This window comes from Carassius gibelio, chromosome A15, assembly GCF_023724105.1.
Source record: "Carassius gibelio isolate Cgi1373 ecotype wild population from Czech Republic chromosome A15, carGib1.2-hapl.c, whole genome shotgun sequence".
Lineage (NCBI taxonomy): Eukaryota > Metazoa > Chordata > Actinopteri > Cypriniformes > Cyprinidae > Carassius > Carassius gibelio.
The window spans coordinates 19056711-19073960 of NC_068385.1; the positions used below are offsets into that span (position 1 = coordinate 19056711).

The window sequence follows — 17250 nt, forward strand, 5'->3', positions numbered from 1 at the left end:
AGTTATATTTCTATTTGTAATTATTGGGTTCACCTGTGGTGTGTCACCCAATCTATTTAAACCCCTTTAGTAGACCAAAACCTACTCAAGAACATACCAGTCATAAATTGTGCAATTTGAACAACTTTACTTCAGTGGGGAAACTCTGGAAGTTTATCAGGGATGCTAGAAAGCATTTTTTTTTTCAATGTTTTTGTGGAGACTCATAAATGAATTAGAACTTGAATTAAGCCACCACACCAACAATAAGAGGAACACTGTTTAATTTCATGTTTTATGACAGGTGGAGTTTATCAGAGTAAATGACATCTGATGGTCATGTTGATCTTCTCTTGTTGTCACAAGTAAAACATCGAAATAACCCTATTGCCATAAGGACAATGCAAAATACAGTTTCACAACCTACAAGAATTATCTTGGCAATTTACCATTGGCATCAACTAAATTTGGGACCCTGGGTACAAACCCTTTTTCATTCAAAGTTGAAATATAACCATAATAATTTTGGAGGGTTCATTAACAAGCAGCAACACTGAAACTAAAGTCAGTAGATCTCTGACTCTCTCACTCTTCCTCTTCAGTTCCCGTCCACGTTTTTCCAGGGTAATGCGGATCTGTGTGGCAGTCTGTGTTACGAGATCCTGAAGTGCTGTAACCATCGCTCCAGCTCCACTCAGACCGAAGCCTCGGCGCTGCTCTACTTCCTCATGAGGAGGAACTTTGAGTTCACGGAGGGCAAATGCATCGTCCGCTCACACCTGCAGGTCAGGTCACTCTGCTCCTCTCCTGTGTGGGTGTCTGTTTTTGGGTTACGTTTTATTTTGATAGTCCACTTTAGACATTCTATGAACTACAGTATGAGTGACTTTGCAGACACATGTCAACTGACTCTCATTCATTTGGAATTTACAACAGCATTTTAAATTACAAATCGAAATTACAAGAACGAATTCATAGCAATACAAGATTGAAGTTGTAATATTTTTAGAATAAAGTCGTATTTTGAGCATGAAGTCGTTGTATTTTTAGAACGAAGCGGCATTGTCACTTTTCTGTTTGTTTTTTCTGTTCTCAGTTTCATCAGCCGTTTTCTATCTTTAAATGAGTTCAGGTCTCCTCGGTTTCCTGCCTGTTTGTTTTTAATGGTTACTGATTCATTTGTGTTTGCTCGTTAAGTCTCATTTATTCTCTCAGATTTGGGTTCCCCTTGGTTCTGGTGTTAGTGTTCAGCTGTTTGTCTTAGTTAATACAGGTCTTCGCCATGATTTTGCCAATTAAGACATGTTACTGGATCAACATCTGATGATGATCCTGGATCAACATTATTGTCCAAAAATATAGACTTAACCCAATCCTTACCCCTAAACCTAACCTAACCCATAATTTATTCCCAAAATCAGTGGGAAATGATAGCTGATTATCAAGTGTAGAAGCACCTAACACTGATTTAAAGCCCAAAACAGATATTTTCTGAAAAGTTGTATCTCAATTCTGATTGGTTGATTGGAATGTTGTTTGTAAGTTAACATGTACTTAGAGAGTCAGTAGAATTTCCATCAAAATAAAGTGTTAGCAGATATTAATCAGACAGTCACTAATGTATGGAGTTACAAAGTCACTAAGTCGAATGTCTAAAGTGGACTATGTGCCTTGTGTGTGGGTGAATGACTGGCTGGTTTGAGGACTGAATGTGAGAAACACTGAAGCTGATTTGGGTTTCTTCTTCTTCTCCTGCAGGTGATTAAATCTGTAAGTCAGCTGATCGCTGATTCAGGTATCGGTGGTTCACGCTTCCAGCAGTCTCTGGCCATCATCAACAACTTTGCCAACGGAGACACGCCGCTCAAAGTGAGAGTCTAGCACAGAACACACTTTAAGACTGTGGTACTGCAAAAATAGTGAGAGATTTCAAACCACAAAATCAAAATATGAACTTAGTTGCTAAAATGGTTTTCGATTCAGTTTGATTCATTCACTTGATTGTTTGCAGCTGAAATAGTATTTTATAAGACAATAAGAGGTGGATAATTATATGCAAGCCAGTGTAGTACAAAACCTTGCAAATGCCTTCCATCATTTGTTGACAACAAACCAGCTCTTTATTTCATGTGCATCTTGTGAACAACTCAGTCCTGCACGTAAAGATGATTTATATCTATTTATATCCAACCCCATATCAATATCAAAGTATGGGCACATTTTTTTGCCAGTACTGATGAATGGCTAGAAATACCACTGTTTTAAAGTTAATGAAGATTAAACATTGCAAAACTCCTCAAGAAGCTGTTGTTAAATGCATGCAATCATGATTTGAGAGCAAGGACGATTTTAGTAATGAAAGACAACCTTGTGCTGTATCAAACAACAGATCATTTTCTTTGTTCCAGAACACCACGTTCCCGGCTGAGGTGAAGGACCTGACCAAGAGGATACGCACCGTCCTGATGGCCACCTCCCAAATGAAAGAGCACGAGAAGGACCCGGAGATGTTGGTGGACCTGCAGTACAGCCTCGCTAACTCCTACGCTAGCACACCTGAGCTCAGACGCACCTGGCTGGAGAGCATGGCCAAGATCCACGTCCGAAACGGAGACCTGTCTGAGGTCAGGAGGACTTTTGATTAGCTGGATTAATGCATGAATGAGCTTGAGGAACACGAAACAAGATGCTAGAAGAAGACATGCTCTGCAGTGAATGGGTGCCGTCAGAATGAGGGTCCAAACAGCTGATAAAAACATCACAGTCATCCACAGCACTCCAGTTCATCAGTTAATGACCTGAGAAGACAAAAGATGTGTGCTGATAAGAAACAAACATCATTAAGGTGTTTTAACTCTAATTTGAGTCCATGATCCTCTTCCTCTAGTCTAGAGAGAAGTGCATCTGGTCTGAATCAAGAGAGAAATCTGATCAGATCAAACACCATTTACAAGCCAAAACAGCTCTTAACAAATATGTGGGAGAATTTGGCTGAGAGAGACAACAGGAGATGGACTTGAGTGTTATTATGAATTATTACTAGGTAGTGTGATTATGGATATTTTGACCTGAAGTGAATGGTTGAAGGGTTTCGTCTTGATGGATTTGTTGCAGCTTTTATCTTCTCCAGATGTTCACTGATGGACTGGAGTGCTGTGGATTATTGTGATGTTTTTACTCTCATTCTGACGGCACCCATCCACTGCAGAGCATCCATTGATGAGACACTGATGCAGTGCTACATTGGGTACACTGTTCCTTTAAAGCCTCATTCATGCAGATGTCAGTGCCTCAGATGTGAATTTGATAAAAAGTGCCAATGCTTTTGTTCATTACCAGTGACATTTAAAAACACTTTTAACTGTCCACTTCAGGCGGCCATGTGCTATATCCACATCTCAGCACTTATAGCAGAGTCTCTGAGGAGGAGAGGTGAGCTGCCGCTTGTGGAGATCAGCGTTTAAGCAATCAATGTGCTATCAACTGTATTTGGCAAACATTGCATAAACAGGCTTTCCCTTGAGCTTTCGTTTGACCTGCTGTTTGGTCAGTGCTGCTCAGTTGTTGTTGTTTTTTCAAGTGCTGCACTTCATAATGAACATTGCTCCTAGCTGCTTCCTGCCTCTTGCTTTATTCCTTATACTGTGAGTTTTAGATGCATTCAAGCTGATTGTGTGTGTGCATGCTGGCGTAGATGCATGATTACAGTAGATGCATGGCTGGAGCGCTTGAATAAGGGGTGAGCAGTGTGAGCTACATGATTATTACAGTATGGCTAAGTGAATATAATGTTAGCAGGATATATCATAATATAGCTATTTTTACTGAAAATGCAATTAACACTATAGCAGTTTGTCTGAGTGACTCTTGCACGGTGTGTCCCGTCGTACTGCTCAGCCCTAGCTTGTGATTAAACCTGTGTTAAACCTGATGCCCCTCTGCAATCACAGGTTACTGGAAGTCTGAGAAGAGTCGGATCCCAAGTGTGAGCACAGATGGAGCCTGTGTCATTAACTCTAGCCCCTTACTAACTCCCCGAGATGGAGAAAGTGAGTGTTCTTCACCCCATCAGGGTCCCAGTCTGTCTTACTGCCTAAACTAAAACACTGAGTTATTATCATTACAGAGCTACTTCTTAAGCGGATTAGTTAACAAGTTAATCAGTTTAACCTTAGTTAATCAGTTCTGTCACTGTTTTCACAGTACATATCGTTTCATAGCAGCTTTACAGGAAAGTTTGCCACACTAACTGAACCAAATGAACATTTTGCAAGGAACAGATTTCCTAAAATGTCTAGGTAGAAGATTTTAGTTTCATACTTGACCTTTTCCAGAAGCTAAGTTTTACATCCTTGGTGCCCAATCAGTTGCTGATGTCACACTGCAAAAATAATTGTCTTGTTTTATGAAAATACGAAGATTAATGTGTTGAGATGAACTAACTGTTATAAGATGCATAGATGAATGAGTGAGTAACATGCTCTCTGTGTTTGTGTGTGAACCCGCAGCTTCATTCAGCATGGGCTGGTCCGCCTTCATGAACATCTCTCCTAATGTGAGAGAGGAGGGAGCGATGAAGGAGGACGCCGGCACTCAGGACACCCCGTACACAGAGGTACAGGACCCCCCTCACATCTCAGAGCGGCGAGTGTGTGTAATGTGCTGAGCTCTCTCTCTCTCTCTCTCCTGCAGGACACACTGGTGGAGCAGCTGGAGATGTGTGTGGACTACCTCTGGAAGTCTGAGAGATACGAGCTCATCGCAGACATCAACAAACCTGTCATAGCTGTCTTCGAGAAGAGACGGGACTTCAAGGTACGTCCACTGATTAGCAGTGATGGGGCTGATGGGAAAACACCAGGACGTGTGTGTGAACTGTATCTGTGTGTCCTGCAGCGGTTATCAGAGCTGTACTATGACATCCATCGCTCGTACCTGAAGGTGACAGAGGTGGTGAACTCGGAGAAACGCCTGTTCGGACGCTACTACCGCGTGGCTTTCTACGGACAGGTGAGACACGCAAACACTTCACAAGTCTGCGCTTGTTACGTAACTCACTGCTGTTCCTGCACTGTTCTCTGCTAAGAAAAGCTCTGCTATCTCATATTGACTTTAAAGAGACAGTTCACCCAAATCTGAATCAAACTCTCCCTCATGTCGCTCCAAACCTGTGTGAGTTGCTTTCTTATGTTGAACATAAAAGAAGATATTTTGAAGACTGCTGGTAATCGAACAGCTGGTGGGGAGTACATGATGACAGACGTTTCATTTTAACAGATTTATTGCAATATGTTATTTTTTAGGCTCATAACATCACTGAGAAAAAATGATTATTTGGACAAACTGAAATAGTCTGAATTATAATTCATTTATTTTGATTTAATATTAATCAAATGTATTTATTTTCACAAAATATATGAAGAACAGTAAGTCACAGTGGAATCTGTACATATTTTTTAAATGTAAGCCAAAATTGTTCTTAATATAGATCATTATATTATATTATATTATATTATATTATATTATATTATATTATATTATATTATATTATATTATATTATATTATATTATATCATCTTTTTTTTTTGCTTATTACAACTTATTTCCATTATAAATAAAATCTGAATTTGCTCAAATGTTTAATTTAAAAAAAAAAAAAAAAAAAAAAAAAAAAAAGAATAATTTTGTTTGTCATTGTTTAATTTGGAAAACCCTGCGAGAGACTAGACAGACTAAGAGAGTTAGGTCCCACTTTATATTTGGCTATTTTATTGGGAACTGCATTTTCATCTTATAATATTTCCTCATAAGTTGCACTTTTTACGTTAAAAACTGCCAGAATTTTGGAAAAAGGGCCATTTTTATTTTATGTAGTCTATGCTCATTTTCTATTCCATTGCTGATTGTGGAAAATCATTTTAGCTCCACCAAGGTCATGTAGCTAGAGTCTGTCTATAGCAAACATTTATTCATTTGTCAGTGGACTCATGTTGAAACATGATGAGTTGATGTCTTGGTTTGTGAATAGGCCTTAAAACCTCAACACACTTTAAAACTGTGATAGAAATCTCAAATCAGGCAGTAAATCAATACAAACTGATGTAGAAGATCAAAGATACAGACACTCAAATTCAATTCTGAGTTCACTCAAGCTTTATTATTCCAGGCACTGAAGGTCTCAGACATCAGTGTGTTTAAACTCTCTCCTGTTCTCTCCTGTGTGTTGTGTATATATCAGGCAGTGGTAAGTTCGGTTCAAGTGACCATCTCTTCATGGTTTAACACTCCTAAACTCTCACTACATGTTAATAATGGTTTGATCCCGAACATGCTCATTCTCCTCTGCAGATCTAATCCTGAGCATCTATAATGTGTGTAATATCAGTGTATTTCAGACAGAGACTATATCTAAATACCTTCATTACAGAAGTTGAGTTCATTGTGCTTTGTCATTGTGTTGCTTTTACTGTTGTGTTAACGGTTGGGCTTTTGATCCACATTATCTTTATCATAAGAGCAGCTGTGGCTGTTTGTATCTTCAATGTGCTTCTAGTGACATTCACTTCTAGTTATTTTACTGTACAAAAACTGTCTGCTACACTGCTTGATATTGCAAACTGGTATTTGTTATCATTTTATTTGAATATATTATCGTAATCATAAACACATTGGTTTGAAGCTCTAAATATCTGTGTTGTATCTCACTAAATGCAAAAAGTGACAAAGAAATAAGGGATATTTTTCCCATTAAATTGCTTTCCAGGCACAGTCTTTGACCTTTAGGCACAATTTGAGAACCTTATTAAATGTACGTGTTATATTTCATAACAATTCATATATTTATTAAATAAATAGACACTCTAGACACAAGTCAAGTGAAATGAATATCAGTATAATCCATGTTGCCTCTCCAGAAGTACATGTAGATGTAATTACACAGACTATTTAATGCAGCCCAGAGATGCCATGAATGCATTTACACTACAGTTACAATTGCATAATGTTACCCTGGACCACAAAACCAGTCTTAAATCTCATTCACTTGATGTGTGGTTTGTTCGGAGGACAGTATTCGGCCGAGATACAACTCTTTGAAAATCTGGAAAAAAATTATCGAATTTCTGAGAAAATCGCCTTTAGAGTTGTCCAAATTAAGAAATTATCCATGCATATACTAATCAAAATGAAGTTTTGATATATTTACAGAAGGAAATGTACTAATGGAACATGATCTTTACTTAATATCCTAATGATTTTAGACATAAAAGTAAAATCAGTAATTTTAACCCATGCAATGGTTATTGCTACAAATATACCCCAGAGACTTTAGACTGTTTTTGTGCTCCAGGGACACAAATAATTTTAGGAGATTAATATAAAATATACTGAATATATAACTATGAAATGATAATTTAAATATGAAACTAAAAGCCACCAGTAGTTTTAAGTCTTGATAAGTGAATCATTGATTCAGTCATTCAAACGATTCATTCAAAACGGCTGATTTCATTCGGGAATAAATCATGCTGATATCAGAAGTGTGTACTAGTATACTTCTCTTACGGTTTCTACATTATAAAGATATGCTAAAATAGTAAGAGTAGTGTACTAGTATGTAGTATGAATTTAACAAATGTCTTTATGAATGAATCATGAATCATGACTGATTCGTTCAAAAACCCAGAATCCTTCAGGAATGAAACACCAATGTTAATCGAAGGTGCAATGATCAGTCCACACTGAAAATATTGAGTATAAGATGTACATCACATAATATTTACTTGAGGATAACGCTGACATTTATTCATTTATTATATACCACTGTATAAAGTAAAAATAAAGATGTTTAAAGAAGGACAGATGAGCAGCCGGCTGAAGTCTGTGCTGTGATGAACAGTTCAACCTGAAACCGCACCGATACGAGACACTTCTGTGGATGTTCATGTGCTGTGATGTGTTCTCCAGGGCTTCTTTGAGGAAGAGGAGAGTAAGGAGTTTATCTACAAGGAGCCCAAGCTCACAGGACTGTCGGAGATTTCTCAAAGACTCCTCAAACTCTACTCAGACAAGTTCGGAGCGGATAACGTCAAGATGATCCAGGACTCCAACAAGGTGTGTGTGCTGTACCTCTGTGTGTATGATCTCTGCTCTGAATCACTGTGGATCACCAGGATGACAGTGTTATTCATGCAGGTGAATCCCAAAGAACTGGACCCCAGATTCGCCTACATCCAGGTGACCTACGTAGTGCCTTATTTCAATGAGAAGGAACAGCTGGAGAAGAAGACCGACTTTGAGCGCCATCACAACATCAACCGCTTCGTCTTTGAGACGCCCTTCACTCTTTCTGGAAAGAAACACGGAGACGTGGAGGAGCAGTGCAAGAGAAAAACCATCCTGACCAGTGAGACAAATTAACACTCAATCCAACCGGAAACCCTATGTTTTCATCATATAGAGAGGTCTAGATCACCTTTATAGAGCTTTCCTTATGATGAAAACAATGTAAAGGTGCTGTAAAGCTGCTAAAGCTTTAAAAAAAAAAGTTAACTGTGACTTTTTATCTCACAATACATCAATTATTTCTTTAGTTTAGATTCTGAGAAACAAAAGTCTGAATTACGACATGTAAAGTCAGAATTGCGAGATGCAGACTCATAATTGTGAAATAAATTGTCTTTTTAATTCTGTGGTAGAAACAAAAAAAGATAATTCTGTAAAAAAAAAAAAAAGTCAGAATTGAGAGGAAAACTTCAATTCTGGCTTTATATGTCAAACATCTGACTTTCTTTTTCTCTTGTAGTTCTGAGAAATAAAAGTGAGAATTGTGAGATATAAACTCAGAGTTGTATGGGAAAAGTCAGAAGTTTGTGTTTAGAGAATAATTCTCTGTTTATGTCACAATTTAAAAAAAAAAAAAGAGTTTACATCTTGAATCTCTGACTTTATGTGTCTTGTCTTTTTTTTTTTTTGTGCAATTTTAAAATAAGAATATCCAGGAAAATATTCAGTTTATATAAATTTTGTCACAATTCTGACTTTTTCTTAGAATTCTCAGTAAAAAAGACAGAACTGTGAAATATAAATGCAGATTTGAAAAGTGAAAAGAGTTAAAGTGATTATTATTATTTTTGTCTCATAGCAGATATGGGCTTCCATACACAGCAAAATCCCCAGTGTTAATTTAACACTCTTGAGTGTGGACTCATATAAACACTGAAGCAGTGTTAAAAGTAACACTGAAGCAGAGTTGAAGTTAATGAGATAATTAAGAAGTTAATTGAGTTATGATTGACCATTATTGAAGACACCTGATGTTAACAAGCAGAATCACCAAACGAGAAAATCACAATTTGTGTATCACCATTATAGTGTTCAATGTTTGCTTTAGTTGGGATCTTGACCCTTCAGTTATTATCTTTAGATTTTATGTGGCTGTGGTGACTGAATTATATCATACAGACAGACCACAGCAAAGGCAATCATGTGTGCCATTGATTGTGATTTGAGCTATTTGTTATAGAGTGACCTGAATGCCTGAGTTTAAGTTTCTTTACTGCATACATAAATTAAGTGAAAAAGAAAAGCAAGCAACCCAGCATTTCTGACATAGTATGACATGTTTTTAATAGTTAGTTCTACGTAAAAAAAAAAAAAAGTAATCTTTTGCTTGGACACACAGACATCAGGAATCAGCGTGAGCATCACAACAACGGTGACCATCAAAAAAGCATGTTGTAGCCAATAAAAACTCATCCATGGCTCCCATCATGCATTGCGGCATGAATAAATTATGAGCTGATCTGTCTTTTTAACTTTTTATTCTAACTTTATTTTATTTTTGCTGTTTTTATGTTCATTTTTTGTATCTAGTTTTGTGATGTTCAGAGTTGGTCTGTTTATCTGAATATGTTGTTTGTCACCGTTGTTGAGATTCATACGTTGATTATTGTTATCTGTGTGTGCCTAAAATTAGAATTCTTTAATTAAAAAAAAACTGATTCACTTGCAAGAGATACCTACAAAATGTATAGAAAATACAGATTTTTTCATTGTGGAATCAAAGCTGTGACAATCAATAATGGAAGTTTTACTTTGAGAAAAGACTGTAAATGAGTTCAGTGATTCATGTCAAACAATGATTACATTAAAATATAATCATCAACACGCGATGATTTTTGCTCTTGGTTTGACAAACAAACTTTAAAAGTAAAAAGTTACAAGCCAAGATCCCAGCTAAAGCAAACACTGAACACTATAATGGTGATACACAAATTGTGATTTTTCTCGTTTGTGATTCTGCTTGTTAACATCAGGTGTCTTCAATAATGGTCAATCATAACTCAATTAACTTCTTAATTATCTCATTAACTTCAACTCTGCTTCAGTGTTACTTTTAACACTGCTTTAGTGTTTATATGAGTCCACACTCAAGAGTGTTAAATTAACACTGGGGATTTTGCTGTGTAGTAAGCACTGTTTGGCATCCCACAGCTTCTGTTTGACCTATAGCAACTGCATTCACACAATACTTCTCACAAGAGTCTGTGAGGCAGAAACTCAGCAAGCATTGCATTTGTTTTCAAGCGCTTGGAAGCATTCAGCTTCCTTCTTCCTCTGTTTTTCTATTGCTTTAAAGACATTTGGCTGTGTAAGCCATTGCTGACAGCTGGATAATTAGAAACATTTTGCACCCTTCCAACTCATGAAACCACTCTACTGTACTGTACTGTAAAACTCTGTCAGACGCTCAGTTTCCAGCATGACATCCACTGTACAGACTGCCTGCTGTTAATGGGAAAAATGACCTCAAAATCCCTTATTTATTGGCTAAACAAACCCAACTTTGGCCTACAGTCACTGTCATTTCAATGCTTTATTATAAGGAGGAGGATTATTTTCAGCAAATTATCCCATAAAAAAAATTAAATTCCAATACAAAAGTAAAACGGGTGATGGATGTGGAGATATTCGATGTGAGTGACCGTTTGTTCAGACCCGCTCAGACCTGTGCTGTGTGTGCTTCTGCAGCCAGCTCCAGCTTCCCCTTCCTGAAGAAGCGCATCGAGGTGGTGGAGCAGCAGAGCACGGAGATGAACCCCATCGAGGTGGCCATCGAGGAGATGAGCCGGAAGGTGTCCGAGCTCAATCAGCTGTGCGGGATGGAGGAGGTGGACATGATCCGGCTGCAGCTCAAACTGCAGGGCAGCGTCAGCGTCAAGGTGAGCCCTGTCCAACACAGACAGACATGACAGCAGATAAATACTCCTGCTGTCATACTGCAGTTTTTCCATATCTCCATATCATGTATTTAAAATAGTTTAATGCACATCTAGCCGTTTCTAAATCCTTACATAAGTGACACCATATGCAAATGCAATCTATATATATATATATATATATATATATATATAAAATTTCCATATGTGAAATATATTGCCATATGAAGTAAAAACATATGAAACCTTTTAGAAATTAGAACAATTTCATGTATTAACATACATTTAGTTATAATGTTTATGTATGTGAAATACATATTTGCTCATATATGTCATGTACTGTATATCCGTCCTAAAACCTGCTTTGATGTTATATCAGTAAATATAAAAATGCATGCATTTAAAAATGTATTGCATGAACTTACATAAAGATAAGTTGTATATATGTTGTCTTGATAAAGTTGCAAATATAAAGTACTAAATATAACATTGCAATGGATATTTTCTATAAGTTATAATCTTATATCTTCATCTACACAGAGAATGTGCATATGTGAAAATCATACATCGGCTTATATGTAACATATGCAGCAGATTCACTCTTGATATAGAGCATCTTGACTGAGACTGTGGAATAGGAAGGTTTTTCAGGAATGTATTTGTTGTTTTAGGTAAACGCTGGACCCATGGCCTACGCCCGAGCCTTCCTTGAGGAGAAGAACGCCAAGAAATACCCAGACAACCAAGTCAAACTCCTCAAAGAGATCTTCAGGTGCTCCTGCATTCATCACAAATCTTCTTCCCCTCATGCTGAGTGTTTTACACGTAACGTTATGGTGCTATTTTAATGCCATGTGTGGCAAACACATCAATGCAATGTACGTTTGTCAAGTTTTAAAGAATCGTATTTAATTTCAAAAACTTCAATAATTTATAAGTCCTGTCCGAAAGTCTCCGTTCTGTTACCTGTTAAACACCAAGTCTTGTCTGCTTCCCAAAATCAGTGTTTTATTGCATTTAGTTTATTACCTGAAACTTTATCAACAGTCTTCTGTCAGCAGGGAAGAGTGGAAGGAGACAGTAAAACTGAGATGATTAGCATCTGTCTGAGGAATAGTTTAATCTTAGAGCTCTCAGACTGAATGGATATAAAAGAAGGGAATAAAACACAAGACAAATGTACGATTGCTCTCTTGAAGCAAATACGCTCAGGTTGCCACCACGATTCTTCGATCCTTCATGATGTTTTTAAAGGAAGAGCATTGCCCTGAGAGAGATGAGTGTCATCAGAAGTGTAAGGGCTTGTTGTGTGTGGTCCTGCAGGCAGTTTGCAGACGCGTGCGGTCAGGCCCTGAAGGTGAACGAGCGTCTCATTAAAGAAGATCAGCTGGAGTATCAGGAGGAGATGAAAGCTCACCACAGAGACATGCTGAGCGAGCTCTCGGCCATCATGAACGAGCAGGTCAGCACACTTCTCCAGCACACACCACTCTTTCCTCGCCGGTACGCGTTCTCACTCAAATATGTGCCAGGGGGCGCTGTTACACATCTTCTGAAAGAGGACTGAACCTCTGGATCAAAACACAAGAAGAAAACACCAGCAGAAGCTGTAAAATAACACCATCATCAAACACTGAGCAGCTGGTGAATCAAAACTGCCTGAAGTTACTGAATCAGCTGTCGACTCGTTTAGCACTACTCCATCCATCGATCTGAATCCCATCTTTGTGAACAAAAAGCTGAAAAAAACGAGTTTTTGTCAATGTAGGCTTTTTTAATTAAATTAAGCCACATTCAGGTATTGATAGAAGGATAAAACGTTTGTTAGGATTAAAAGCAAAGGTTCGTTTCTCTTTTTTGACCAATTGCATGCTCATAACATTATATAAAGTAATATTGTGGGGGCCATTCAAGTTTTGTGACGATGGTCAAAAATGCTGTGGGTGACTGGCAACGTCTTAAAAAACACTGGCGGGGAAAGAGTTAAACGCATGTTAAATGATGATCTCCCTCGTTACTTTGTGTGTTAATGGCATGTTTTTCCTATATTTTGTTCCCCTTTTAAAGATCCTGTACACAAGACAACCCGGAACCGAACGCCACAGTGCCATCTGAGCTGCTCACACACTCTTAGCCAACATTTTCTGACGAGAGGGAGCAACCAAAACAGTTGATTTTAATGAAATACACATAAAGGAAAAGATTTGCAGTTTTGTAGATGAAGCAGAATGCCGTGTCTTTGCCTGAGTAACACTCAGTCTCTTTCTCTCTCACACACACACACTCTCACACTCTCTCTCTCTCTCACACACACACACTCTCTCTCTCACACACACACACACACACTCACACTCTCTCTCTCTCTCTCACACACACACACTGTCTCTCACACACACACACACACTGTCTCTCTCACACACACACACACACTGTCTCTCTCTCACACACACACACACACACACACACTGTCTCTCTCACACACACACACACACACACGCAGTCTCTCTCACACACACACTCACACACACACACACACACTGTCTCTCTCACACACACACACACTCTCACATCGATATCTTCTGCAGAGCTACAGGTACATCCTCTGATCACATAAGCCTTGTTTCCGCCCGTTCTCTTCAGGAGGCCGTGATCTTAGTGACCTGGACTAAGCAGATCTTTGACTCTGATCTCTGACAGTGTTGAACACATCTCTCGTCCCGGAGTGAATGGAAAGCTCCTCACAGTCTGCCGGTCCCAGCTCCTCTTCATTTCTCAAACACAGATGTGCTATTTTATACTTTTTATAGGATTGACAATGTTTTACTGTACTGTTGTAAATTGTAAATAGGAATTTAATAGGGATTTTAAATTACAATTTCAAATGTTTCTTTTTATATATTAAAATATGATATATGAGTGTTTGTGTTGGTTATTAATGCATATCCTTGATTTGTAAACATTGAACATTTGAAGAATTTCAACAGACAAAACTGAAAAGACAAAACTAACGAGATAAAATACAAACACAAAAGGTGAAAAATACACTGATGCAGTGATGGTTTTTTCTTTACATTTTGGGAATTTTGTTTTTATTTTTATTTTTTATTTTTTACAAAAGATGCATTATTGTAAATACAGCCAAGCCACTGAAAACAGTAGTTCAGCATATGTAATATATATTTTAATTCAATCAAACATATTGTGTTTGAAATTAAAGCAGTTTTTTATGTAAAAAGTAGGATTGCAAATTCAGACTCCAGTCTGCTATTACTATTTAGCACTTCTTTTTAATTAAAAATAAGAATACACTTTCAATCTACATTTTATGTACTTTAGCATAACAAAATTATTCTTCTTTACAAGTGCAGTATTAGTTTACAAGTACACTTGGCTTATTTCAGATCCCTTCACACCAATCACTATATCTGTAATGATAACAATATTAAATATACATACATATACTTTTAAACAATGGCAGAATCCTATAGAAGCTTATAATTAACACACTGAATAAAAGTGAAAAGGGTAATTGTGACTTTTTATCTCACATTTTTTTTCCTCAGAACTGTAAGATTATGAACGAGCAGTTATGAGGAACAGGATTGTGAGATTAGAAAGTCACAGTTATCTTTTTAATTTTTGATTTAGTGGCAGAAACAGACTTCTACAGAATCCAGACCACAACTAAAGCAAAAACGTCACAGAGGAACGATATCACACGAATCACTTTTTATATGAGATCATGACAGAATATGTCCTTAGAGAATAAGCAGCGGTGTACTTCATTGCATTTACACACAGTTTGATGAGCAAGTCTCAAAGTGTTGCTGTGCTTATTATTTTGAAAAATACAGTCATTGCTTCATGTTTAGTAGTAGTAGTAGTAGTAGTATACTTTATTGTCCTCGAAAGGAAATTTGTTGGTGACTACATGTTGCATACATATATATATATATATATATATATATATATATATGGGGTGGTGATGGCACTTAACCCCTAGTTGCTCCAGAGGTGTGCGACCTCTGACATATATAGCAATTGTAAGTCGCTTTGGATAAAAGCGTCAGCTAAATGAATAAATATAATGTAAATATATACATACATATAAAGAAGAAGAACAGTTGATTTAAGACTTACAAATGTAAAACAAGAAGTAAGAAGTACAGTCTCTGAGTCAGTCGAGGTCAAACCCATTCTGTGTGAGTTCTCCAAGTGAGCTGTCTATATAAAGACCCAAATACTTGTAAGTTTGCGTTTGGGCGATGTTTTGGTCATGTATGACCACTTGACATTAGTCACCTATACAGTTGGGATCGAATACAATCTCCTCCGTTTTCTTTATATTTATTATTAAATCATTTTTATCACACCAGTGGACGAACCGACTGGTAGATGTTTCTTATATTATCGTCTCCATAAAGTAGACTTAAGATGGCTGTGTCATCTGAATATTTAAAAAATATTGTTTTCTGAATGCTTACTTTAACATTCATTTGTAAAGAATGTAAAAAGAATCGGTGAACTGACACAGCCTTGTGGAACACCTCTGCTAATGTTCTTTTGTTGTGAAAGACAATTAGTTACTTTTACACTATCAGTTAAAAAAGATAAATACCACTTTATGATAGCTGGGTTTACACTCAACTGCTCCATCTTTGAGATCAACAAGGGCAGTTGAATGGTGTTAAAAGCAGAGCTGAAATAGATAAAGAGTAAACAGCCAGGTAAAGTAACCCTAACAAACTTCATGCTCGTGCTACATGTCCACCACAAATGAAACAAACAACAACAACTGTACTTGACTATATTTCCCTCAAAATTTTTTGTTGTTGTTTGAATTGCAACTTAGCTTTTTTTTGGTCTCAGAATTGTAAGTTTATATGATGTCTTGAAAGAGTCAGAAGTGTGAGATAAACTTTTTTCCTGTGCAGTGTGTGTGCTTCCGTCTGTTGTTGGATGACTAGTCGATGAGTGAATGAGTGAACTGATGAATAGATCTCCCCTGAAGGAAGAAGGATCTGAAGGGACTGCTGCAGCTGCTTGATGACCTCGAGCGCCTGCGGAGACGGACAGTGTTAGCCACAGAGACTGAGATGAGAAGTGGATGTCCTTCATGGCTCTCTCAAAGAGGGTCACTGTATAGGGCCCACTTGGTCTCGGGATTCACACACTTTTCTGCTACAATAGTTGCGATGTCACGAAACATCTGCTCCAGCTGTCGCTCCTTGTCTGACACCTGGAGCTCTCCTCTAGCTAAAAACTGCACACAAATGAGTGTAGAAACACTGAAGGATGAGGGTCTCCGTCATCACATCAGATCATAGATCAGCAACTTCTGTCACATCGTTTGTTTGCAGGACTTAATCAAGAATCCTTCTCCCTAAAACAACAACAGCAGTACAGTTACATCCATGTCACTTAAGAAGATGACAAATTGTCTTACAAAATGCTTGTGTGAAATTTCCATTACATGACATTATAAATACTCTAAAGGAATAGTTTTCACAAAATGAATGTTTTCTAAAATGTCCTTACCCTCAGGACGTCCAAGATCAGGATGAGTTTGTTTCTTCATCAGATTTGTGACATCTTTGCTGACATCTTTATGGAAACCCGTTTCCGCCATAGAATAAAAAAATATATATTTATAAAATATTTAGAAAAATGTATTTTTAAAAAATTATATATATTTTTTAAAAGGTTCAAGCGTAAATGCAGCCGCTCACATTTTCGAAACAAATTATAGTCTGCGTAATAAGATAAACTGTCTGAGCTGTTTAAGGCCCTGACTGATTATATGAATTCAGATAAATAGGTGTAGCAGAGCAAACATGAAGAAGAAATAGTCTCGATTAATAAAATGTACTTTTATTCTGTGTTGTGTTTATCCTTTTTAACATTTGAAGTATAACAGTGGGGTCTGTGATCACAAGTAAAAAAACAGTTATTATAGTAAACATCAAGATGTGTAACTGAACAGCCATTACAGATGTGCTTTAACTCTTGATGAAAACTAGTACAGATGACACATAGGACATGATCTGGAGGT

The 17250-nt window shown here is 37.3% G+C and overlaps 1 protein-coding gene across 3 annotated transcripts in view; it reads left to right on the plus strand.

The window, feature by feature from the left end:
• Window positions 1–14115, plus strand: part of LOC128028689 (dedicator of cytokinesis protein 10) — a 109479-nt gene extending 95364 nt beyond the window's left edge. For all 3 annotated transcript variants that reach the window (XM_052615975.1, XM_052615974.1, XM_052615977.1), the window contains exons 43-56: window positions 582–764; window positions 1738–1848; window positions 2388–2603; window positions 3354–3411; window positions 3930–4028; window positions 4488–4594; window positions 4672–4794; window positions 4876–4989; window positions 7945–8091; window positions 8173–8383; window positions 11011–11201; window positions 11870–11970; window positions 12522–12660; window positions 13266–14115. In XM_052615975.1, coding sequence (XP_052471935.1) covers window positions 582–764; window positions 1738–1848; window positions 2388–2603; window positions 3354–3411; window positions 3930–4028; window positions 4488–4594; window positions 4672–4794; window positions 4876–4989; window positions 7945–8091; window positions 8173–8383; window positions 11011–11201; window positions 11870–11970; window positions 12522–12660; window positions 13266–13313 — 1848 coding nt within the window. In that variant the 3' untranslated portion in view covers window positions 13314–14115. The remainder of the gene's footprint in view (window positions 1–581; window positions 765–1737; window positions 1849–2387; window positions 2604–3353; window positions 3412–3929; window positions 4029–4487; window positions 4595–4671; window positions 4795–4875; window positions 4990–7944; window positions 8092–8172; window positions 8384–11010; window positions 11202–11869; window positions 11971–12521; window positions 12661–13265) is intronic.
• The last annotated feature ends 3135 nt before the right edge of the window (window positions 14116–17250 follow it).